Below are 25,940 nucleotides of genomic sequence, written 5' to 3'. Positions count from 1 at the left end.
ATAATCCCGATGAGAAAAAGGTTTGCCAGAAGTTCCAAGATTTGCCTGCTATCACACAGTCTCCCAGGAGAAAGCTGGAACCTTTGGACTGTAAGATTAAAGCTTCCTATAGCTCCACCCTGATTTCCATTTTAACTTAACCGGAGGGACAAAACTCATGCCCTTTAATCCTTGCTGTGGTTTCATCACTTAGAAGCACTATATTAAACAGAGGTAAATAATTATTTTATGTAGGTCTAATTAACCTCAAATTGACCAGCACTGGCCCCAAACTTTATTCCCCTGCGTCAGTCTAAGAGGAGCAAATTGAGTCTATTCAGTTCAACGTGTGCTGTGGGGGTATGTGCATCGCTTAGGGTAGGAGAGAAGGAACCACCACTCTGCTAAGAAGAAAGTTTCAACTGCTAGAAGAAAGTGGAAAGAAACTAAAGCCATCCCAATGAATAAGATAAAGGAATCATCACAGGAAAGATAGTTGGAAACCAGGTTGACATGTACTGTCTCTACTTTAAGGTTATAAAGAAAAAGTCTCTGAAGAATTGCTACCCTGAGGCAAACTGAACACTTATTTCCTCAATTTAAATAGTTCTAAATTGTATCCAAAGAATCTTTTTCCACAATAAATAAACATTAAATGAAGAATGACTCTCATCTAGTATGTATCCTACCATACGTGAAAGTAACTTATGAGGAATAACAGCTTTCAAAATGTTTGGTATCTTTTAAATAATTAATTACAGGTTATTTTTTAAATGGCATCATAGACTTATTTCTTTGAGAAACAGGCTTATCTACTATCTGTTCTTTCACAAATCCAATTTAATCAACCCATTCTGTCCCTCAAAAATATACCAGGAAAGTGTGAGAACAGATGGCCTGTCACAATAATTCAACGCATAGATCTTGTGGAATGTGTCATTAGGATCACCTCATATGAGGAACAACACAAGCTAACCTAATGTCTAACGTTAAATGGTGTCAGGCAATCCTGAAGTCACTACTCACACTTCAGGGTTTGTCCTGGAATTAACGAATAACTTTTCTTGATATCTCATTCACTTATTCATAAAACATTTATTGATCAATCAAATGCCAAGTACTGTGCTAGGTCCTAAGAATACCAAGTTATGCAGAAGTCCTGCCCTTGATGAGCTCAGAAGGTAGCCTGAAGAGATCTTTTTAAGCCCCACCATGCCAGTGTTATTTCAAGCTGGTCTCCATTCCAATTGATCAACGCTGGTACTCTGCTGGTTTTTAAATGTTTTGATATCCTCTATTACCTTGCTGTTTGTAACTGTGAATTTTAGGAACATGGAAGAACTTAAAAACATGCCACTGCATGAGTTTTAACAGAGGTATGTATAAGATCCGGTGAGAAAACCCAGAAAGGGGTGTGAAATTCACATGATGGAATTTGAGAAACCTTCACAGAGAAGACATTGGAGCCTTAAAGAATAAGGTTTGGGAATGAGGGCAGGAATGAGGGAAGGGACTCAAAGGCCTAGGAAAAGCCTGGGCATTACCAGAATTACCAGGGCATACTCTTTCTAAGTGAATAATATCTGGAAACAGCTCAATCATCCTCATATTCATTACCACACAATATATAATTAAATACAGCAACTCATTAGGACGTTTAGATGTTTAAATGTTTTAAACATTTAGACGTTGAAAATATAAGAATACCATTCATATTTTTCCAAAATATTCAAGGATATCCGGGAGCATTGTTTAAACACAAAGAAGTATAAACGGGAAGAAAGCAGAAAATAGCAAAAGAATAGGAAAACATGTAGTTCCAAAAATTGGTAAAGAGCTTCTCAAATATAGAACCTTCCTCTAATCCCCCCTTCCTAGGTGCTGGCCTTCACTAGTCATTGGACTGTGGAGTAAGGATGCACAGGAGGGACTCGGGGGAGGATGGATGTCTTTTGGCTGCCTGCCATTCTCTGAGTCGGGGCTAATAAAAACACTAACGTACAGTAATAATGGTAAATTATTCTACCTCATTCCAAATGGTTTTTTAAAATTTTTTGGAGAGCTTTCAAATGCTTTTGAATTAAAAGAATGATTGCAATCCTAAATTTTAGGAACGTGAGAAAAATTAAAATAATCCTATTATTTTAAACTTGAGGTGCCTTCACTCTCAATATGTATTATTTTACAAGTCTTTACATATTTCAAGACCTTAACAGATTTTTTTAATGTTCTTTGAGCCCTAACTACTTTATTTTAACAGAAATTAATACAGACTCTTACTTAAATGTATAAATTAAAAATGTTTAGAAAGATATGCAAATATCCAATAACACAGAATATTGCACATTAGCTTGTTAGTTGAATTATCTTTTATGCGTAAACAAACTTAGAGTTTATGAGTGATACCAGATGGAGAACCAAAAGTAGCAGTGTTTGTGGTACTCTAACCGCAAAGACAGTGAACTAGGGAACTCAGCAACACACCATGCCTCAACCCTGACCTCCAGAGGCCATTCTAAGAATGACAGAGGGTTTCTAAGATTAAACAGTTGACTGAACTTTATTAAAGCGATCAGATTTGTCCACGTGCTTTAGTTAACCTGTCCCAGATCACAACCAACAAATCAGAAATCTGTCCTGTCTTAATCCAGAAAGAATAATTCTAAATTTTTCATTTCTAAAGTAATCCTTAATATTTTCCAACTGGGTGAAATTTCTGACCCATTCAAGTGTTAAAATTAACACTTTGTTTACTCTTCCTTCTATTATTTATGAAGAACAATAATTCTCCTTTATGAAGGTGATGAACATTCTCCTTATTTTATTATCAGAAAAATGAAGATTATCAATGAAAGGGCTCTCAGTTTTTCTGAATGATCCTTTAATCTTTTCCTACAGGTCTCATTTTCTAATCTTTACTTATTTTTATGAGTCTAACCTAAGACCTTTATTAGATTATTGACATTAAAGACCATATGTCAGTGATGAAAGTGATGAATTTATTTATCATTCTTTAGGGGAAATTTCACATTTTGATACTCGTAAGCTACCAAAAGACCATCCTGGAAAATTACAGTTAATTACATGAATTAGCTACTAATGAGATTTAAACAAACAACCAAGCTACTAATAAGAATTAAGTAATACGAAGACATGTTACTTCAAGTGTTACTCTGACATATAATATGAACAGGATAGTGTCAGATGCCTTGTAGGATCTTATTTTCCAGGACTTGACAACAAAAGCTTATGCTGGGCACACATGGTCCATATTTTAGGAATAGAGAACTTACAAATATCAGAATCAGAAACTTTTCTGAAAGGTTTGTTCAGAGACGACATTATGGCAAAACTCCACATAACCACCACCACACCTCTACCGCTAGCCACCAAATTTCAATTTTCCCATTCCCAAGATACGGAGAATATGAATTCTGCAAGTGATCAGATCTGAAGGCTGCAGAAGGTGTTGTTATTAGGACCTACCACCTTGCAGAGTGTGATATTTATAAGAATTGTATGTAGAACCAAAACTATGACAGAGTTATTTATGTTGGGGACAAAAACAGAGTTGGCCAACACAGGTGCATTAAAGAACAATAAAACTTAACCTTACCTAACATAATTCTCAGGAATTTGCAGCTTTTCTCAGAAATCAGCAGAGGATGCCAGTCAACCCCCGGATGCCAGCCAATCTTCAAACACCAAGTCTGCTCACGTCATCTTTGGACTTCCTTGTTCCCCTGGCTCAGTCACCCTAATGCAAATAAAGAAGAAGACTACTAGGCAACCAGTCAGCTGAAAAAGCCAAATAACTTCCACATTCACCCCATAAAAACCCTTTATTCCATGAGCAATCCAGAACTCACAGCTCCTGTAGCCTTGAGTTTCCCAGCTTGCAGGTCAAAAACCTCGCAATAAACTCGTCTTTCTACCTTGTTTTATTCTGTGTACAGTTTGGTTTTTGACATATATATTTGTTCATTCAGATGACCAAAATATATTTCTCATATATATCTGGTCCTCATCCATGGTTCCTGGCTCACTGCTTCTAAAACCTCTGGAATTGAGTGATAACAACAATGGAAGCATCTTTTGTTATAACATTTGGTCTCTTGTCATCAGTTCCTGAAATTGATTCAGAGCCACAAAGGTGAAATGGGCATCTTATTATTCATAATAAGCTTCATTCCACCGCAATGGGGTTTATGTTTATGAGGTGGCTTTGGAAACACCTAGGGATGGGGCTTGGTTGCTAGGGAACCCAACCATGTGGTTAGAGGGTTAGAACTTTCAGACTCACCCCCTGATTTCCAGGGAGAAGGAAGGGAACTAGAGGCTGAATCAATCACCAGTTTCCAATGATTTAATAAATAGCGCCTGTGTAATGAAGCCTCCATGAAAAGCCAAAAGGAGAGGGTTCAGAGAGCTTATGGGTTCCTGGATCATGAGGAGATCCAGGGAGAGTGGTGTGTCTGCTGCACCTTCCCCACACCTTGCTGTATGCATCTTTCCATTTGACTGTTGACTCGCATCCTTTCATATCCTATGTAATAAGCTAGTAATATAATGAATTAATGGGTTCCCTGAATTCTGAAAGCTACTCTAGCAAATTAATCAAAACCAGGGAAGGGGTCATGGAAACTTCTAATTTATAGCCATTCAGTCAGAAGCACATCCAACAACCTGGACTTGCAACTGGCATGTGAAGTAGAGAGCAGTCTTCCGGGACTGAGCCTGTGGGATCTAATGCTACCTCTGAGTGAACAGCATCAAAACTGTGTTGGATTATATGACACTCAGGTGGTGTCCAAAACATTGGTTGGTGGTATAGAGGTAAACCACTCCTTCAACATTAAAACTCAGTACAGAACCCAAAATACCATAGTTCACCACCACCTCAAAAAGATGTGGGAAGAGCCTTCTAAGAATCTTAGTGTCTAGGAGAGCTGATAGAACTTAAGCATCCTTTAGCAGGGTGGAGGCAATGTTGGATTTACTGCATGTCCACAAGGAGCCTGTGTCCAAAAGTTGGAGCAGGAGTCACAGCCACCAAAGAATGAACAATAACTTCTCAATGCAACCAAGAACACAGCTGTCTTGCAAATCTCTTTTTCACTCCATCACTACAGGGAGGAAAATATGGAAGGTTTGTATATTTCTCTCTCTCTCTGCCTCTCTCTCTCTCCCCTTCCTTCTTTCTCCCTCCCTTCCTCTGTCTCCCTCCTTCCTTCTCTCTCTCTTTCACCAGCCCTGGTGAGATTAACAGATATATAGATAGATAAAGACATATAGATATAGATATAGATATAGAACATACACATATAAATTACATATACATACATATATATGTATATACGTACATGTATATATATGTATGTATACATATATATGTACATGTATATATATGTATGTATAGATATATGTATATATGTGTACATGTATATATATGTGTATATATATATATATATATATATATATATATATATAAAGGGGGGGCAGAAAGAGAGAGCTCTCCAGCCTTGCAAGGATGCTTACACTATTTTAGATTTAGATAGATATCTAAATATATCTAGATATTTAGATAGATTTAGACAGAATAATAAATATGAATCAGCACTGCCTTCAAGCAGCTCACTCTCTGATAAGTCAATATGTTTATTTTCAAATAAAATAAAGTCACCTGTATAAGTAATTATGTAGCAATCTGTTGAAATATATAGTCAGTAGACCTGCTCTTATATGTTACACCTCTAAAAGACACCACTAGTTGAAAAATGGCCATTTCAACTATTTTTCTTTGATACAATCTGGCCCATTGTGTGGGCTACCTATCTGCTGGCACATGGTGACAAGCTACAGACACCAAAAGCTGTTTGCAGTCCTTGTCACTTGTTCTTGAGCTCCTGCTTCAATCTACTTCATCTTTTTCTCTTGATTATTGGCTTTGGTGTCACTTTAAAAAACTTGCTCTTGCCACTTTGGACCTGGGTTAAAGGGAAGAATAAGGAGTAGTGATGACAGTCATAGTCTCTTTAATGTTTGCACTTGGGGCTCTCCTACAGTGGTAAGAAGGCTCAGAATTCATAAGGAAATAAATTCTGAAGGTAAGGTACAAGCGAACAGAGTAACAAAATTTTACTTAAGAAATAAAAATGTGCAGCCAAAATCATTCCCTACGCCTTTGCCAGTGTGTTTTCTTGTTACCCATCGTGTTCACAACAGGATAAAAAGGTAGGGACAGCATCCAGGACCCACACAAATCAGTTTCCCAGCCCAAGTTGAGCTCAAGTCACAGACCTCAGCAATGGGTGTAGAAACTAAGTTGGAAAAGAATTCTACTTGGCATATCAAGTACTCTATTTCTTTGTAGGGGAAACACCATACCTTGGACATAACAGGAAAGATTGGCAAATCTATCCTGAAGGATATTTATTAAGGTGTTTCTATTTTACTATAGATATGCCTTTTAGTATAACTGAGGAAGTAAAATTTAAAATCTCCTCCTAAATGCCTTCTCATGAATAAGAACTGAAGAGACAAGTTTTGTTAACCTTTTTCCTTTGGAGCCCCTGGAGGAGAGTCCCTTCCCACAAGACACAAGAGACATCAGGGAGTAGGGGAATGATTCACATTACCAAGCCACTGGATTAATTTCCCATTTCTTCCACGTGTTACAATTGCTTTTCCAAGCTGAGAGGAACATTTCAATTTTTGGTGAACATTTTAAAAAATCAGTTTTGCATTAACGTTTTGCCAAGTTTGTATGGATTAGCCAATTAAAACTCAATATAATCATTATCCAGAATAATCATTAATTAAATAAATTAGTTATTTTGTTTTAATAATGACAAGAAAAACACTTTCCTTGGAATACTTTTTTAATTAATAGATTTGTTCTTCAAGTTGTAAGACATTAGCATTCACATCTTGCTTCTGCTTTATGGCTAGACATCATTTTTATCATTAAGAGAAGGAAATTATGACTAGCACTCAACAATAAGAATATTGCAAGGAAAAATGAGTGTTTATCTCATTAAGGCTTTCAAAATGACTTCTGAGATGATGATATATTATTTTACATTCCAGGAAAAGAAGAGACAACTGTAACTATAGTTACCAAGTGTATCAGAGACCTGTGCTTTCCAGAATAGCCTCCAGACTAAGTATTTATTCAAGGAAGTTGTCATGTGAACACACTTAGGGGCAGGAGGTCAGAGAAGACTTTAAACGTACCTGTCACAAACATTTTAATATGCAGCATTTATTATCTTCATTTTTTTCATAAAACACTATGTACTTCAAAAACACATTTGAGGAGATATCCTCCCTTGAGTTGTTTGCGTAAAAACCATTAGATGGCCTTAGTCCTGGTACAGCAGGTGTTTATTTTCCAGACCTTATATGCCCAGTATGTTATGCTCATAGATGGCCTTGACTTACTTAATATTTTTGACTGGAAGAAAAGAATTCCTATTGTTTTAGCAGACGGAAAATAGAATGCCCAGCTCACCTTACCTCCAGAAAACACTCTTTCTACCTACTTCATGAGGATATAAAATTCCAGTGTGCGAGATCACTTCTGGAAGTACTGATGTCTATCCATGGGGCTGTGCTGTAGGCTGTATTATTTATTCTATATATCGGTACTCACTATATTTGGCTTATTCGGAGTATGTAAAAAGGTAGGGTCTAAAATCAGGTACTTGAATTTGAATGCTGGCTACTTCATTAACTAGATGTGTAAGCATGACCAAAGTTACTTAATCTCACTTAATCTCATCAAAACTCTATTTCTTCATCTGAGAAAATGGTAGTATCTTCCTCATAAATCATTTTCGAGGATTAAATGAGATAACTCAAGTACAACACAAAGTATAGAAATAGCAAGCACTCTAAATATTATCTATTATTGCTGTCGTTAATGATGTTAATATGCATATTACAGCATTTGGAAGTTAAAATTACATTAAAGAAGAAGATATTCATGAACTTATTTAAATTGTTATATAACCCAATTGTTAGCCTTCCCTGGATCAAGTGTTGCCTTTCTCTGGTGCATTTGACAAATGGGTAGGGAGTTGTCTCAATGCCCTCCCCTAAATCATCCTCTTAGCACTCTGGGCTAGAGTGCTGCTGTTCTGAGCTTCCCTTGCTTCACTGAGACCTACTGTCCTTCTTGATGCAATTTTAATGCCACAAGCTGAGTAAGACTGCACTTTCCTTAACTCCTCATTAGGTTAACTGCTCACAGTGCTAATGCACAGGCTACAGAAGTATGCCAGAAACAAGAAGGGTAAAATAAAGAAATTGGAACACTGGAGAAAAAATTTAAATTACATGGTACATAAAAGGCTGCCCACAGTCCTAGGAAAAAAAAGTCATTTTTTTCCCCCAGAGATCACCTCTCTGTAGCGACAACTCATTTGTTATCCTTGCTTCTCTGAGTTGACAGCTGCCTTTTTTCCCTCTCCTTAAAAAGTATCTCTTCTTTTGTAGCAACGTGGATGGAACTGGAGAGTGTGATGCTAAGTGAAATAAGCCATACAGAGAAAGACAGATACCATATGGTTTCACTCTTATGTGGATCCTGAGAAACTTAACAGGAACCCATGGGGGAGGGGAAGGAAAAAAAAAAAAAAGAAAGGAGGTTAGAGTGGGAGAGAGCCAAAGCATAAGAGACTGTTGAGAACTGAGAGCAAACTGAGGGTTGATGGGGGGTGGGAGGGAGGAGAGGGTGGGTGATGGGTATTGAGGAGGGCACCTTTTGGGATGAGCACTGGGTGTTGTATGGAAACCAATTTGACAATAAATTTCATATATAAAAAAAAAAAAAAAGTATCTCTTCTTTATACTTTCACAGAGCCAGTGTCTACCACCCTTTAGAAAAACATCACCCTTTCCTGTTCACAGATGTTTCTTCTAAGGAACCATCTCCCTTCTCTTACCGATATGATTCATAGGACATAATGACCATGACACTTTCCCCAAAGATTTAGTTATTCAATTTGGAATTACATCTTGAAGGCTAGCGAGTAGCCCTCAAGACAGTAGAAGAATCTTGGTTAACCTTTATCTCTCCAAGCCTTAGCATGTTCCAAGATTTCTCTACCAGTGTTAAGATAATCTTTCTTATCCTTCCAGGAAAATCAACAGGAGACTTTTTTAAACACATATACACACCTCCAAAGGGGGGCAGGGGGAATCAGAAGCAGTATGATATTGAAGAAAGCATTTTCCACATAGATGCCAGCCTACTGTATTTTATGCACAGCAGCAGTTCCCTTTTGTTCACCGATTTGAGCTATCCGGATTACAATCCTAACCTCAGGCTATTCATCCTGGTGGGGTTTCACCTCCCTCTGGAGAACTTCAATTATCCCGACTGCCTTTGTCAAAGTTGAGGGGAACCAAGGAAGTCTACCTAGGGCTGCTGCTGTTCCTCTGCCAGGGGCCAATACATGTCTTAGTATACAGAAAGACTCTTAATTTTGTAGCCAGATTATTAAGTTATCTTATTAGATATAATAAATTACTTTATTCTGTTAGATTTTCTAGGTATAAATAATAACATTCTAAATTGTGACTCAGAAGTTTCTTTTCCAATATTTATGCCTCAATTTTCACAATCACATTCTTAGAGGGAGCAATCTTAAATATATTCGTTAGTTATTGATGTTGTTACAAAAATAAAGGTTCAAATATTAGGCAAATATATATTATATTAATATTAATATTATTAGGCAAATATATATTATATTAATATATATAATATATATTATATTAGGCAAATATATATTTTTTTAAATTTTCCACTCTTTAATGGAAATAGAGTGTTGATTTCAAATCACACCAAAAAAAAAAAAAAAAAGAATGAAATAAATGTATTCAACCAAAATAAATAAGTGTATTCAGTCAGGAAAGAAAAAAAGAAGAACACGATGAAAAAAGCATAACAAAAAGTAAATAAGATGTCTGTTTCTGGACTTGACAGAGCAAGTAGTATAAGCAGGTTTGTCATTCGTGCTGTAAAAAACTTCACAACTTGCCAAATAGATGTGGTAACTGTTTTCAGGTATTGAACAACAGGCAGTACAAAACTATGATTCTCCAGAGAAGAAAAAACTTGTAATGTGAGTTTCATGATAGCCCTGGGATTCTGCCTAGAGGTATTTTTCTACTCTGACTCAAGGAGTGGAAGCTTAGACTAGGAGTAACAGAGGAAAAGGCAGCAAAAATTGGATTTCCAAGTTGCTAAAGAGTTTAGAATTTACTACGGAAACCAATTTGACAGTAAATTATATTTTAAAAAAGAGTTTAGAATTTAGAGGGAAAGGAGTTATAATGATGGAAGACAAGTGGAAGTCTGCATAGAGACTGAACGCGAGTCATCAGGCTTGGCTGAAGATGCACAAGATAAGACTTTGGGAAATTTAACAGAGATTGTCTGCTACAGGACAAAGAACTTTGGGTTCAACAAGTTCTGAAAAGGCATTTTCCAAGTGGTTTACATTCATTTCAAGTGATCACAAGGGAGATATTATTAACAATTATCTTCATCCAACCTAATCAGAAAATGTAAACAAACACTAAGGCTACTAGATGAAAAAACTAAACGAGAATGTAGTTAAATTAGCTAATTAGCAAATTAACCCAGAGTGCACAACAATCAGGTCCAAAAGTAATATTACACATAAAGAGCTTCAGTGAGTTTCTCTAAATTGTTTTAAGAATTATTTTCCAACTTCTGGGGAAGATGGTAGAGTAGGAGCACCCTAAACTCACCTCATCCCATGGATACTAGATATTTGCTCTCATCAGAGCAAATAAGCCAGAAAAGGACCCAAAGACTAGCTGAACAAACTCCACAACTAAATGTAGAGAAGAGGCCACATGGAAAAGGGTAGAAAGGGCAAGGACTCAGTGGGAGTCCCAAACCCCATGTGTCTGACAGCCAGAAGGAGGGAGCTACAGGCATGGAGAGGGGCAAGAAACAGACTAGCATACCAGGGAGCCTACGGGGAAGTAGAAATCCCTGTGGCATTTGGCTTTAAGAATCAGAGGGGCCAAATTCCATGGGTCCTTGCAATCACCTGACTTGGAGCCTAGAACTCTGAAGGTGAGTAGGCTCAGCTCTGGTAGACTGAGGGGAGGGCAAAAGGGGGCTGAGCTCCTGCCCTCGAAGGGACATGCAACAGATGGCTGTGGAGATGCAGTTTGGGAATAGTGGCATAGGGTGCCGGGGGCTTGCAACAGGGAGACTTAGTTGCTGATCTCAGTTTGCTGAGGGACTTCTCCAGGAACAGGGGAGCTGATGGGTGCCATCTTCCTCCGCTGTCCCTCATCATAAACACAGAATCACCTGTAGAACCAGCAGCACTAGCAGCACTAGCATTCACTATCTAACTTACCTACCCTGTGCCCCACCCCCTCTGGCCAGGCCTGCTTCAGTCCTGGTGCTGCAGAACCTCTCCCCCAGAAGACCTGCGCAAACCTTGCCAACACTACCTGTACCTTGTTACAACTGCATCCCAGCCCATGTGTGCTTTGTGGACGGTCAGGCCAGTCCAGGTCTCCATGAAGGCTGCTCATCTCCTGTGGAGAAGAACCGGTGCCACCTAGGTAAAAGTGCACCTCCCACCCTACTACTTTCAAAAGCAAGAGATTTAGCTGACTTTCCTAACCCAGAGAAACAGACACAGAGAAGTAGGCAAAATGAGGAGGCAAAGGAATATGTCACAAATGAAAGAAGAGGACAAAACCACACCATGAGATCTAAGCGAAATGGATATTATTAACATGCCTGATAGAGAATTTAAAGGATTAATCATAAAGATAATCACTGGACTTGAGAAAAGAGTGGAGGACATCAGTGAGATGTCAAGGAAGAGAGAGAAAACACAGAACTAACCGGAGAAGCAGAACACAATAAATGAAATTTAAAATACACTTGATAGAGGGGCATCTGGGTGGCTCAGTCAGTTAAGCATCTGACTCTTGATTTTAGCTCAGGTCATGATATCACGGTTCATGGAATCAAGCCTCGTGTCAAGCTCTGCGCTGACAGTGTAGAGCCTGCTTGGGATTCCCTCTTTCCCTCTCTCTCTCTGCCCCTCTCCTGCTCATACTTTTTCTCTCTCTCAAATATAAATAAACTTTAAAAAATACGCTTGATGGAATAAATAGCAGACTGGAAGAAGCAAAGGAATGAATTAATGAACTAGAAGACAGTCGTGGAAAGTAATCAAGCTGAACAAATGAAAGAAAAAATAATTATGCAGAACAAGAACAAACTTAGGGAATTAAGTGACTCCATTAAACATAATAACATTTGCATTATAGGGATCCCAGAAGGAGAAGAGAGAGAAGAAGAAGCAGAAAATTTATCTGGTGAAATAATAGTTGAAAACTTCCCTAATCTGAGGAAGGAAACAGATATCCAGATCCAAGAAGCACAGAGATCTTCCAACAAAATCAACCAACGGAGGGCTACACCAAGACACACAGTGAAGTAAAATGGCAAAAAGTAGTGATAAAGAAAAAAAATTAAATAGAAAAGAAGAAGAGAGTTACATACAAAGGAAAGCCCATAAAGCTATCAGGATTTTTCAGCAGAAGTTTTGCAGGCCAGAAAGGAGGTGTGATATATTTAAAGTGCTGAAAGGGAAAAACCTAAAGCCAAGAATACTTTATCCAGTAAGGCTACTATTCAGAACTGAAGGAGAGATAAACTGAGTTGCTCAGATAAGCAAAAACTAAGAGTTCATGACCAACCACTAACGCAGCCTTACAAGAAATATTAAAGGGGACTCCTGGGGTGAAAAACAAAGTCCATAAGTGAGACTATGAAAAGTAGGAAGCACAAAAGCAGTAAAAATAAGTATTTGTGGAAAAAAAATCAGTCAAGAAATTCACAAACTAAAAGGATGTAAAATGTGGTACCATATACCTAAAACATGGTGGGGGCGAAAAGTAAAGAATGGGCTTGAACTTAAGCAATCATCAACTTAATACAGACTGCTATATACAAAAAATGTTACGTACAGACCCAATGATATATAAATATATACAAATCAAATACCACTGATAGACATGCAAAGAATTTAAAAAAAGGAATCTTAGTATGTCACTAAGAAAACCAACAAACCATGAAAGAAAGAGAAGAAAGGATCAGAGAAAAACTACAAAAAACAACAACAAATAATAAAATGGCAATACATATCTATCAATAATTACTTTTAATATAAATGGTCTAAATGTTCCAATCAAAAGACAGGGTTACAGAATGGATAAAAAAAATAAGATCCATCCATATGTTGCCTACAAAAGATTCATTTCAGACCTAAAGACACCTGCAGATTGAAAGCGAGTGGATGAAGAAACACTTATCATGCAAATGGATGCCAAAAGAAAGCCAGAGTAGCAATACCTGTGTCAGACAACATAGACTTTAAAACAAAGAAGGACACTATATTATAATAAAGGGGGCAATCCACCAAGAAGACATAACAATTGTAAATATTTATGCACCCAACATATGATCATCCAAAAACATAAAATAGTTAATAATAAACATAAAGGAACTAATTGATGGTAATAGAATAATTGTAGGAGACTTTAACACCCCACTTACATTGATGGGCAGATCATTCAAACATAAAATCAACAAGGAAACAATGGCTTTGACTGACACACTGGACCAGATGAATTTAACAGATATATTCAGAACATTCTGTCCTAAAAGAGCAAAATACACATTCATTTCAAGTGCACATAGAACATTCTCCAGAAGAGATCACATATAAGGCCACAGAACAAGCCTCAACAAATTCAAAAAGACTGAACTCATACCATGCATCTTCTCTGACCACAATGCTATGGAATTAGAAATCAACCACAAGAAAAAAAATCTGGAAAAACCACAAATACATGGAGGTTAATTAACATTCTACTAAACAATCAACAGGGCAACCAAGAAATCGAAAAGTACATGGAAACAAACAAAAATGAAAACACAATGGTCCAAAATCTTTGGGATGCAGCAAAGTGGTTCATAGAAGAAATTTATAGCAATACAGGCCTAGCTCAAGAAGCAAGAAAATTCTCAAATAAGCAACCTAACTTTGCACCTACAAAAGCTAGAAAAAGAACAACAAACGAAACCCCAAACCAGCAGAAGAAAGGAAATAATAAAGATTAGAGCAGATATAAATAATATGAGAACTTTAAAAAATAGAATAGATCAATGAAATGAGGAGCTAGTTCTTTGAAAAAAGTCAACAAAATTGATAATCCTCTAGCCAGACTCATCAAAAGAGAGAGACACAGAGAGAGAGAGAGGACTCAAATAAACAAAATCACTAATGAAAGAGGAGAAACAAAATTCAACACCACAGAAATACCAACAATTGAGAGAATGTTTTCAAAAACTATATGCCAACAAATTGGACAAACTAGAATAAATGGATACATTCCTAAAAACATATAACCTCCCAAACCGAAGCAGGAAGAAACAGGAAATTGGAACAGACCAATTACCAGCAAGAAGACTGAAGAGTAATCAAAAACTTCCAAGAAACAAAAGTCCAAGATCAGATGACTACACAGGTGAATTCTACAAAACTTAACTCTTAAATTCTTCTTAAAGAAGAGTTAATATCTATTTTTCTCAAACTATTCCAAAAAAAAAAAAAATAGAAGGAAAACTTCCCAATTTATTCTAAGAGGTCAGTATCACCCTGATACCAAAAAGATTAAAACACTACAAAAAAGCAGAACTATAGGCCAATATCTCTGATGAACATGTAGAAATCCTCAACAAAATATTAGCACACTGAATCCAATAATACATTTAAAAAAATAATTCACCATGATCAAGTGAGATTTATTTCCAGGATGCAAGAGTGGCTCAATATTCACAAGTCAATCAACATAATAAATCACATCAATAAGAAAGGATAAAAACCATATGATCATTTCAACAGACACACAAAAAGTATTTGACAAAATAAAATAACCATTCATGATAAAAGCCCTCAGCAAAGTAGGTTTAGCGGTAACACAACTACAACTCAACATAATAAAGGCCATATATGAAAAATCACAGTGAACAACATACTCAATGGGGAAAAAGTGAGAGCTTTCCCCAAAGGTCAGGCAAAAGACAAGGATGTCCACTCTTACCACTTTTATTCAACAAGTCCTAGCCATAGCAATCAGTAAATAAATAAATAAATAAATAAATAAATGGCATCCAAATTGGTAAGGAAGAAATAAAACTTTCACTCTCTGCAGATGGCATGATACTATATATAAAAAACCCAAAAGACTCCACCAAAAACTATGAGAACGGAAAGTGAATTCAGTAAAGTCATAGGATACAAAATCAATGTGCAGAAATCTGTTGCATTTCTTTTTTTGTAAAACTTTTTAAATGTTTATTCATTTTTGAGAGATGGAGAGAGACAGAGCATGAGTGGGGGAGAGGCAGAGAGAGAGAGGGAGACACAGAATCTGAAGCAGGCTCCAAGCTCTGAGCTTTCAGCACAGAGACTAATGTGGGACTCAAACCCACAGACCGCGAGATCATGACCTGAGCCAAAGTCAGACACTCAACCAACTGAGCCATCCAGGAGCCCCAGAAATCTGTTGCATTTCTATACACTAATAATGAAGTAGCAGGAAGGGATATTAGGGATGTTAGAAACAATTCCATTTACAATTGCACCAAAAATAAGACACCTGGGAATTAACCTAACCAAAGAGGTGAAAGATGTGTATTCTGAAAACTATAAAACATTGAAGAAAGAAAATGAAAATGACACAAAGAAATGGAAAGACGTTGCATGCTCATGGATTAGAAGAACAAATATTGTTAAAATGCCTATAATACCCAGAGCAATCTACACATTTAATGCAATCCTTATCAAATACCAACAGCATTTTTCACAGAACTAGAATAAACAATCCTAAAATTTATATGGAATACTCCAAATACCCAAATACCCCAAATAGCCAAAGCAATTTTGAAAAAGAAAAGGAAAGCTGGAGGTATCACAATTCCAGACTTCCAGTTATATTACAAAGCTGTAGTAATTAAAACAGTATGATATGGGCACAAAAACAGACACATAAATTAATGGAACAGAAATAGAAAACCCAGAAATAAAGTCACAATTATATGGTCAAGTAATCTTTGACAAAGCAGGAAAGAACATCCAATGGGAAAAAGACAGTCTCTTCAACAAATGTTGCTGGGAAAACTGGTCAGCTACATGCAAAAGAATGAAAATGGGCCATTTTCTTACACCATATACAAAAATAAACTCGAAATGGATTAAAGACCTAAATGTGAGACCTGCAACCATAAAAATAGTAGAAGAGCACCAGGCAGTAATGTCTCTGACATCAGCTGTAGCAACATTTTTCTAGATATGACTCCTGCAGCAAGGGAAATAGGAGCAAAAATAAACTATTGGGAGTATATCAAAATAAAAACTTCTGCACGGCAAAGGAAATAATCAACAAAAATAAAAGGCAACCTACTGAATGGGAGAAGATATTTGCAAATGACATATCTGATAAGGGGTTTGTAGCAAAAATATATAAAGAACTTACACAATCCAATACCCAAAAAACAAATAATCCAATTAAAAAATGGGCAGAAGACAATGAACAGGTATTTCTCCAAAGAAGACATCCAAAAGACAGACACATGAAAAGATGCTCAACATCACTCATCGTCAGGGAAATGCAAATCAAAACTACAATGAGATACTACCTCATACCCGTCAGAATAGACTAAAATTAGAAACAAAGAAACAAATGTTGGAGAGGATAGGAGAAAAAGGAACCCTCATGCACTGTTGGAAACGCTAACTGGTGCAGCCACTGTGGAAAATGGTATGGAGATTCCTCAAAACGTCAAAAGTATGATCCAGTAATCGTGCTACTGAGTATCTACCCCCCAAATACAAAAATACTAATTCAAGACAGTAAGAGACAAAACAAATGAGCAAAGGAAAAAGAAACAGAGAATGAGATAAACTACGAAGCTGACTCTTAACTATAGACAACGAACTGATGGTTACCAGAGAGCAGGTGTGAGGGGGGGATGGGTAAAATAGGTCATCGGGATTAAGGAGGGCACTTGCCAAGATGAGCACTGGGTGTGTATGGAAATGTTGAATCACTGTATTGTACACCTGAAACTAATATAACACTGTATGTTAGTTCTACTGGAATTAAAAATCCAAAAAGAAAAAAAAAAGAATGATTTTCTCATCAGTTATGTATAATATATAGATCTCAATTTTAGATATCTTTAGCTAATAAACATCATAGTAGATTTGTAATTCATTTCTCGTTGTGTGGCTCAGTTCTTAATTTTGCTGGACTATTAGAGGAAGAAAAACCAAAGAGACTAATATGAGCTGTGGTTTCCTCATATGTAAAGTAGAGGCAAATATCTGTGGGCTCCAAACATAAAGGTACTAAATGAATCCATTTTGATTATTTAGATTTATACTGCCGAAAGGGGCTTTAAACTGTCTACAAACCATAATTTTATCATATTGCCCTGATTAACTCATCCTACATATGATTTTTAGTATTAATATATGGCAAGTACTGTTTTGGGCATAAGAATTAAGCAGTGAACAAAACTAACAAAAATCTTTGCCCTCATGGAGTTTGAACGTAATCACAGTGTAATTAACATGACCTAAAGGACTGAATTGGCCTATTTTATTTTTTCCTAGTTAATATTTTTAGGAATAGGTTGCCATTTTCATTTTTTTCAGTTTGTTTGGCTTTATTCCTTATCTTAATAGTATAGACTGTGTATTAAAGAAAAATTACATTTGATTTATTAATAATAATCAAGTACCAGTAAGTAGTTTCAAACATGTATAATGTACTTTAAAATTGTACACAGAGAAAATTTATTCTGGAAATAATTCAAAAATGGATGAAAGTATTTCATCAAAAGAATATTCATCACAGTTTTATTACGGCATGCTGAATTTTTTTATTCACTTTTAAGTTTTTCTACAGTGTGCAGTGCTTTTGTTAGAAAAAGAATACTATCTTAACATTTTAAATGTATTTCCTTACAGGTCTATAGAAAGGTCACAAATAAATAAATACAAAACTTGCTTTTAACATAACATTTTATTGAACCTAGAAGTCTACAGGTAAAGCTATAACCTAAGCAAGTTGTGCAATTATTTGAAACCTCTGTCTGAAAAATGAGGACATTCCTTAAGTCAATGGGCTGGGGAAAAATCTTTTTGTAAAATATTCAGTGGGTAATCAAGTTTTAACTTAATCCCTTCTGATGTGCATTATATTTTTATATGAAGGAACAATAATCTGTAGAAAGCAAGTTTTCTGTTCCTTAAGCTGAAGTGCCGTTACATCAGTCATCATTGTCCTAAGTTTAAGAATTGTCCTGGATGAATAATTAAATTATTCACTGTCAATACTGTCCTGAAAAGGGCTGCTAAATAACTTCTTAAAAAATGAAGTCACTTAAGTACAAAGATACAGATTCACATATCCTATCGGACTGTCTTTGGAAATTTAAAAGTAAACTAGAACTATATTGAAACTGAGGCTAATATTTATAGGTATAGATCTCTCTTTTAAAACCGACACAGGGGCACCTGAGTGGCTCAGTTGGTTAAGCGTCCAACTTCCGTTCAGTTCGTGATCTTGTGGTTCATGGGTTCAAGCCCCACATGTGGCTCTATGCTGAAGCTCAGAGCCTGGAGCCTGCTTCAAATTCTGTGTCTCCCTCTCTCTCTCTGTCCCTCCCCCACTCGTATTCTGTCTCTCAAAATAATAATAATAATAATAATAATAATAATTTAAAAATTATAAAAAAATAAAAACAGACACAGAAAGGCCTAGCCATTGAAAGCTGTCAAAGAATTGGGCACCAAATAAGTCTTTCCTGAGCCCCCTTTTTTGTGAGTGCACTGCTCTGTGAGTTGTTATACATTAGGTTTGAAATTATTGGTACACAAAAGAGTAACAGAATACATCATGTTTTTACATGCCCGGAAATGTGGGCATTGGTAACAAGAAATATTTGGGCTCTTTTATTTTTTGCAACTTATATTAGATTGAAGAAAATGTTCTCTAAATTTCATTTCAGTTTAGAGTTTGCTTCACTGGTTGCTAATATCTGTTTTGGGGTTGTTTTTTTTTAATGGAACTTTAAGAAATTCTGTTTCTTTTGCAAAGGTAAATTAAGCTCTGATTATGGGTACAGCTGGTGATTTCATCAGCACAAATAATTATGAATGTAGTGTAAAAAGCAAGTATCTGGAACTGTCTTTAAGGATTATGATTCTATAAATCTAATGCTCTTTGGTTTCTTACCTGAGGTTAGAATGTGTTCTCTAAGTATTTTGTATTTAATAAATATTTCCTGAACATTTACTCTGCACTATGACTATGAACATCTGGGCACTGGGTTAGGCACTTGGGATTTGAAGAGAAACAAGACAGACAAGATCCTTGCCCTTTGGGAAATAGATTAAAAATAAACAAATTATGTATCTTTTGATGCATGTTTTAGAGGAAACACATAAGGAGCTGAGGAGAGAATAACAGGCAAGGAGACAACGTTCTTTAGATGGGAAAGAGAAAGAGATGAACTTTAAGCTAAGACTTGCAGTCTGAGGAGGAGTCCAGCAGGAGTGAGGATGGGTGTGGAAGGAGGGCAGGAAGAGAAGGGAAAGTATCCCACGTAGAACAATAGTCCTAAATGAGACAAAAGTTCATCGTGTTCAATCAACTCAGAGTAGACTGGAAAGAGTTAAGGTTAGCCTTTTCTACGTCATGAAGGCCTTCCATTGAAAGTTATGGACCTTCATCCTCACAAAGTACATGGAAATTTACAGAAAGTTTTGTGTACAATTTCAGGGCTTTTCAAAGAATAACATTCATACCTGATCTGTCCTACGTTGAAAAGACCCAGACTACTTCATTTGAGTGAAACACTTTCCTTGGCTCAAAGCCTCCCCCCAGACACCTGGGGAAAATGTCTCCACTGGAGAGCCCAGCAAGCTGTCCTCAATTCCCAAATATACAGGCACATGGGCCAATGCACATCAGAAGGAGGTTTTCATTGAAGTGTGTAGAAAAATTCAAAGATGTTTCTCTTCACCAAGCAAGTTGTGGTTTCTCAATAGCTTCACAATGTCTGATCATGAGTATTCCCACATGACATACAGGGTCCTGTTCCAGAATTTTTCATCCTTCCTCAGCGAGTTCCTTGCAGGGAAGCCTCTGGGCTGCCTTTTATTGGCCCAGCCCTCAGGTCAGTGGGATCCTCCCACCCTGTTCTCTTTGCTCTGTTATCCAGAGGCAGACCCTAACATGCAGGCCTCCTTCTTCATGTATACCTCTCCAGATTCCCCTGGGCACCTAAATGTATGCCAGCTGATGATGTGCAGAAGTCCTCAACCAGGCATGTCAGCACGTCACTATATGTAGAGATAAGACTCCTGAGTGAGGCTGCTCAAGCCCAAGAGAGAAGTCACCCACACCTTCAGTGCCAAGTCTTAGCCTCTGTCCCCACTCCAATCTGTTTCTTCTTCTTGCTCCTGGGACGAGCCTTCAATTTCCTCAAGCAAATTTGAGGAGTGGGAAGTGCTAAGTTCAGAATCCTTCCTCTGGCCACAGAGTGGTACAGATACATCCTGACTCATTTTCTTAATGCCTAACAAACTCCTAAGACCACGAAAATTACCAGCTTTCCAACCCTTTATAGCAAAAATCAGTAATATGAAGCCAATATGAGATTTTCATACAACAATCTGTAGCCGACTCATTTCAAGTCAATATTCTAGGAAAATAAAACACTCTGACCAGTCCTTTAAGATTTGCAATAATGGAACTAATGAATGAATAGTGTTTCACTAACTGTTCACTCAAGCATGGATTCTGTCTCCTAGTATAGGACTTCTACGTCTAATATGTCCTGGTGGTGCCAGTGTAGGCCTAACTGTATCTCCCAAAAGGATATGTTGATGTCCTAACCCCAGTACCTGTGAGTGTGACTTTATATGGAAATGGTGTCTTTGTACTTAACAATCAAGTTAAAATGAGGTCATTCTGGATTAGGGTGAACCTTAATCCAATGCCTGGTGTTCTTATAAGAGGAGGGAAATTTGGACAAAAACCCACAGGGGAGAATGTCATGTAAAGACGGAGGCAGAGACTGGAGTTATGTGTCCACAATGCAAGAACACCAAGGATTGCTGGGAACCACCAGAGGAGAGGAGAGGAACGTGGAACAGATTCTGTCTCAGACCCTCCAAAGGAAAGTAACCTGGCTGACACCTTGATTTTGGACTTCTGGCTTCCTGAACTGTGACAGAATAAATCTTTGTTGTTTGAAGCCACCTTGGTTCCTTGTTATGGCAGGCCTAGGAAACTAAAATAGGTGCCAATGGCTTTACACAAGGGGAAGAGCGAACAGGGTATTTTCTTTATTGTAATATGCATAATGTGATTTTTGAAGAGAGAGCAAAAAATATCTAACAAAACAGGAAGGCTAAAGCCTGGTAAATGACTGGTAGTCATTTCAATTCTTGAAATTCTATAATTCTCTGAGTCTTAAACTAATAAAATTGTGTAGTCAAGCAATTATCCACCACACAAATGGTCTTCATAAGGACCAACTTACTAATGTAAGAGCCCTCCAAAATGTGGCATGCTAGCTTTACAGTGTGAGCTGGGAAGCCTTCACTTGTGCTCCTTGATGAAATGTTATATTGATACCTCTTTATACCAAAGGAGAATTGTATCCTAAATTATCCACCCTGCCTATCAAAATCAAGTTCAACAAAAATGCACATATCGCATAAACGTGGCATTAGTGTTCATATGTTTTTAAAATTTATTTACTTTGAGAGAGAAAAGAGAGAGAGAGAGAGAGAGAACATGCAAGAGAGCAGAGCAGGGCCATAGAAGGAGAGGGAGAGAGAGAGAATCCCAAGCAGGCTCCGCACTGTCAGCGCAGAGCCTGATGCGTGGCTCAAACTCATGAACCATGAAATCAGGACCTGAGCCAAAGTCAGATGCTTAACTGACTGAGACACCCAGGTGCCCCAGTGTTCATATAATTGTGATTTTTTTCAGAAGCTAAATATTTAAAGTCCTTTAAAACAGAGAAACATTCATTTCTCTTCTAGAATATATAGATCTTTTTTTCAACAAATGTATTTTGACCTTGAATCAAATAAAAGCAAGTTAGTATTTTCTTATAAAGACTTGCTCCCACAAAGCAAAAAAGGAAAAACAATAGAAATAGTTTGAAACAAAGAGCTTGATTTGTTTAAGACACACATAAATAAATAAATAAATAAATAAATAAATAAATAAATAAAGCAAAACAGAAAAGGTCTCACCCCCTACCAAACACCACAGAAAAATGTCAATGTAGCAGAAAATGTCAAAAGAGAAAAAAATATAACCTTTTTTAATCCTATTCATTTCCCACCGCCTTCAAGAATCTTTCCTTTTTAAATAAAAATTGTCTTTTTTCATTGCAGGAAAGAATATAAATCAATCTGGCACTGCCCTATAAAACCCAGACTTACTCTACACAGGAGCAACAAAAAAATGATCTTCCCTTTCCTAGAGCTGCCTTTCCTTCAAGGGCCCTAGAGCATAAAAAATAGAGACTACTTACAATCTGAGGCTATTCAAAAGAGAACAAAGGAACCAGAATTTTAAGTCCACCCTTCTCTTTGCCCAGGGCAACAGAGCAGAGTGATTGTGCCATTCGCACAGCCCCAGGAGTGTACTTCCAGTCACACAATCTATGCATCATCTCTGCAGAAGGGTTCAGAGCTAACATCTGGAGTGAGTAGGTGGAGCCAGTATGGCTCCATTACCTACTAGCCATGTCACCTTGGCAAATTATTTAACCTCTGAAGACAGTTCTCACCTTTTGAACAAGGTAATAATACTCCCTATTTCACAGAGTTAGGAAGGGTACACAAGTACTTACTTGGTATGTAAGAAGAAGGAACTCAACAAATCACATACATACGTATTGCTAATTTATACACGCTTAGGAAAGTTTAAACCTTCCTTTTAGATCTCTCCTCTACAAGGTTCATATATCTGTCCCCCACCCCACTTCCTGACATTCTTATCTATTTTGTTCTAACATTAAACAGTTAAGGCTCCAGTTGTATGGTTACATATCTTTGAGAGAAGAAAACTATTGCCTCAGCTACTTAGGTTGATAGACATTTACCTTCCAAATTCCAACAAGCAGTGAGAGACATCCATGCTGTAACAGTGGCCTAGAGAAGGCCATGAGTGAGGAGAGACTAAGTCAGAGACACAGGAGTGAAGAGAGACTAAGTTAAAGACACAACATAAGCTGAAGCCTTCATTATGCCCATCAATAGATAAACATCTGGGGAGTTAGTGGCTAGACAAGTGTCCTTTCTGCCAAAACACTGGTGCTTTTTGACCCAGGAGCCAAAAGTCTCAGGCAGCCTGCTGGTCCCTCAACCACTAAGCCTAAAGGATGTGCACTGAATTGAGGCTACATGGTCACCCATGACCAACACAAAGGAAGCAAGTTGATTCTGGGTACCTCTCTTAAATGCCAACTGGTATGTCCACAATCTTGCAGTGGAGTTGTCGGGCCAAGTATCAGTTTTCCTTGGTACAAAGAATCCTCTGAGTATTTGACATCTATACATACATTTCTAAAGTACGTGTATGCAATACATCTACACGTATATTTATAAAGTAGATGTACTGAAGCACCTTATGTTGACAAAGTAATCATATAATAAATGGAGGCTGGAAGAAGACGTCTGCTTAGAAAGTGGGAAAAGTGATAGGGAGGGATTGAAAATGATCACATCATGATTTAAATCTATGCCAAGAAAAGAGAAATACAGAAACTTGCTTCAGTTGTGTATAATTTGCTTCCTCCAATTATTCACAACATAGGGAAGTTTAGTTCAGTCCTAGAGACACATGCCAGCCTCCCATGGACAACGCGGGGAAATCTGGGCCTCCCGAAAGAAGAGGAAGCTGGTGTTTCGGATCTCCATGGATAAGCATCAAGGAGTTAACCTGAGATCCTCAGGTTACAGCAGATCTGAGAATATGCGGAGCATTAAAGTCCAAATATGACAAAATGCGGACTCTAAACACTTCATTTTAATTTTCTGAATCATTATTAACAGATATCCCTAAGTTAGTCTTCACTGAAAAATACTCATGCGCCTGTAAAGATCTGTTCTAATGCACTCCGCTAAATCCAAGCATGTTTAATCTAAACTATTCCCATCGTCGATAATCCCCATGTCTTAATATCTATTTTAAATAATTTAAATTAGAAACTTCAATAACATACTGAGATAAAACGTTAAGCAATATGGTAACCATGTATAAAATGGATGTTGTCATAAAAACAAGAATATTTACTTATGCAATAAATATTGACTGCGTACCAAACAAATGCACTGATCTTGGTATAAGAGATACAGCACATAGGCCCTTCTTTTCGTTTCTCCTTGACTCTAGAGGGTAGATCCTATTCCAAACCAATCCGTTCAAGAATCAAAGGCACTGTGCCCGTGGAAAAGCCATCCTCAAAATAACGGATGAATTCACGGTGGGCCTTCGCTTCCCGCGAAGCGGGTCGCCCCAGACCCCAAGTGCGTCACGGTGACGGGGCTCCCGGAGAACGTGGAGGGGGCCATGCACCACATTCTCAACCTAGACGAGGAATACCTGGCTGACGTAGTCGACAGCGAGCCATTGCAGGTGTACGTGAAGCCACCGGCCCCCGAGGAGTCGAAGGCGCCATCCAAGGGCTTTGCGGTACGGAACGCTCCCTGGACCGCCAGCAGCAGCGAGAAGTCTCTTGATATGAGCAGCTCTGAAGAATTTCCCAGCTTTGGGGCTCAGCCCTCCACGACCCCGATGGGGCCCCAGGCGATAATGATCAAAAAGCAGAAACGTCTCCGGCCTGCTGACGCAAACCCCACCACGCACGGTTTGTCTCAATCTGACCCAGTGGCTGGAGCCTCCGTAAATTGTTGACGCTTCCCCCTCCGCGAGGTCTCGCAGTGAAGCCGGGCGCGCCGGCACCTGCCTGACACCTTTGCTCTGGGACAGCTCTCCCCTGTCCTGAGCACTAGCCGACGTAACTGGACCTTTCCCCGTAAGCGTCCTGGCTCGTCCAGCATGTCCGTAAGGCTCTGGCCTCCGCTAGGAGACCTCCACAGCTGTGGCTGAGTCTACTTCCTGTGTCATGACCTCAGGAAATAAATTTCCTTGACTTTAGGGAAGGAAGGAAGGAAGGAAGGAAGGAAGGAAGGAAGGAAGGAAGGAAGGAAGGAAGAAAAGGGAAAGAAAAGAAAGAAAGAAAGAAAGGCGGGGGCGCCTGGGTGGCTCAGTCCGCTGAGGGTCCGACTTCGGCTCAGGTCATGATCTCGCCGTTTGAGTTCGAGCTCCGCGTCGGGCTCTGTGCTGACTGCTCGGAGCCTGGAGCCTGCTTTGGATTCTGTGTCTCGATCTCTCTCTGTCCCTCCCCTGTTCACGTTCTGTCTTTCTCTGTCTCAAAAATGAGTAAAACATTTTTAAAAATTAAAAAAAAAAAAGACTCAAAGAGGGGCGCCTGGGTGGCTCAGTCGGTTGGGTGTCCAACTTCGGCTCAGGTCATGATCTCACGGTCTGTGGGTTCGAGCCCGGCGTCGGGCTCTGTGCTGACAGCTCAGAGCCTGGAGCCTGTTTCAGATTCTGTGTCTCCCTCTTTCCCTGACCCTCCCCTGTTCATGCTCTCTCTCTCTCTCTGTCTCAAAAATAAATAAATGTTAAAAAAAAAAATTAAAAAAAAAAAAAGACTCAAAGATATTGGAGATCTGCAGCACGTTATAGAGTTGCACCAAGGAGAGAATCTGCTGTAG

At 38.1% G+C, this 25,940-nt stretch overlaps 1 protein-coding gene and 1 long non-coding RNA gene across 2 annotated transcripts in view; one reads left to right on the top strand and one right to left on the bottom strand.

The window, feature by feature from the left end:
* The first annotated feature begins 318 nt into the window (after positions 1–318).
* Positions 319–25,317, top strand: LOC121028410 (uncharacterized). Its single transcript, XR_005789219.1, has 3 exons — positions 319–333; positions 10,681–10,685; positions 25,230–25,317. It is a non-coding gene; the product is annotated as an uncharacterized LOC121028410 (long non-coding RNA).
* The window catches only part of IQUB (IQ motif and ubiquitin domain containing), a 119,396-nt gene continuing 97,083 nt past the window's right edge, over positions 3,628–25,940 (bottom strand). Inside the window, exon 13 of the mRNA XM_040472093.1 lies at positions 3,628–3,736. Within this exon, the coding sequence (XP_040328027.1) occupies positions 3,728–3,736 (9 nt within the window). The 3' untranslated portion in view covers positions 3,628–3,727. The remainder of the gene's footprint in view (positions 3,737–25,940) is intronic.

Source organism: Herpailurus yagouaroundi, unplaced genomic scaffold (assembly GCF_014898765.1).
Source record: "Herpailurus yagouaroundi ecotype Mexico unplaced genomic scaffold, PumYag 100, whole genome shotgun sequence".
Classification (NCBI taxonomy): Eukaryota; Metazoa; Chordata; class Mammalia; order Carnivora; family Felidae; genus Herpailurus; species Herpailurus yagouaroundi.
This window is presented reverse-complemented; position numbering and strand designations above follow the sequence as displayed.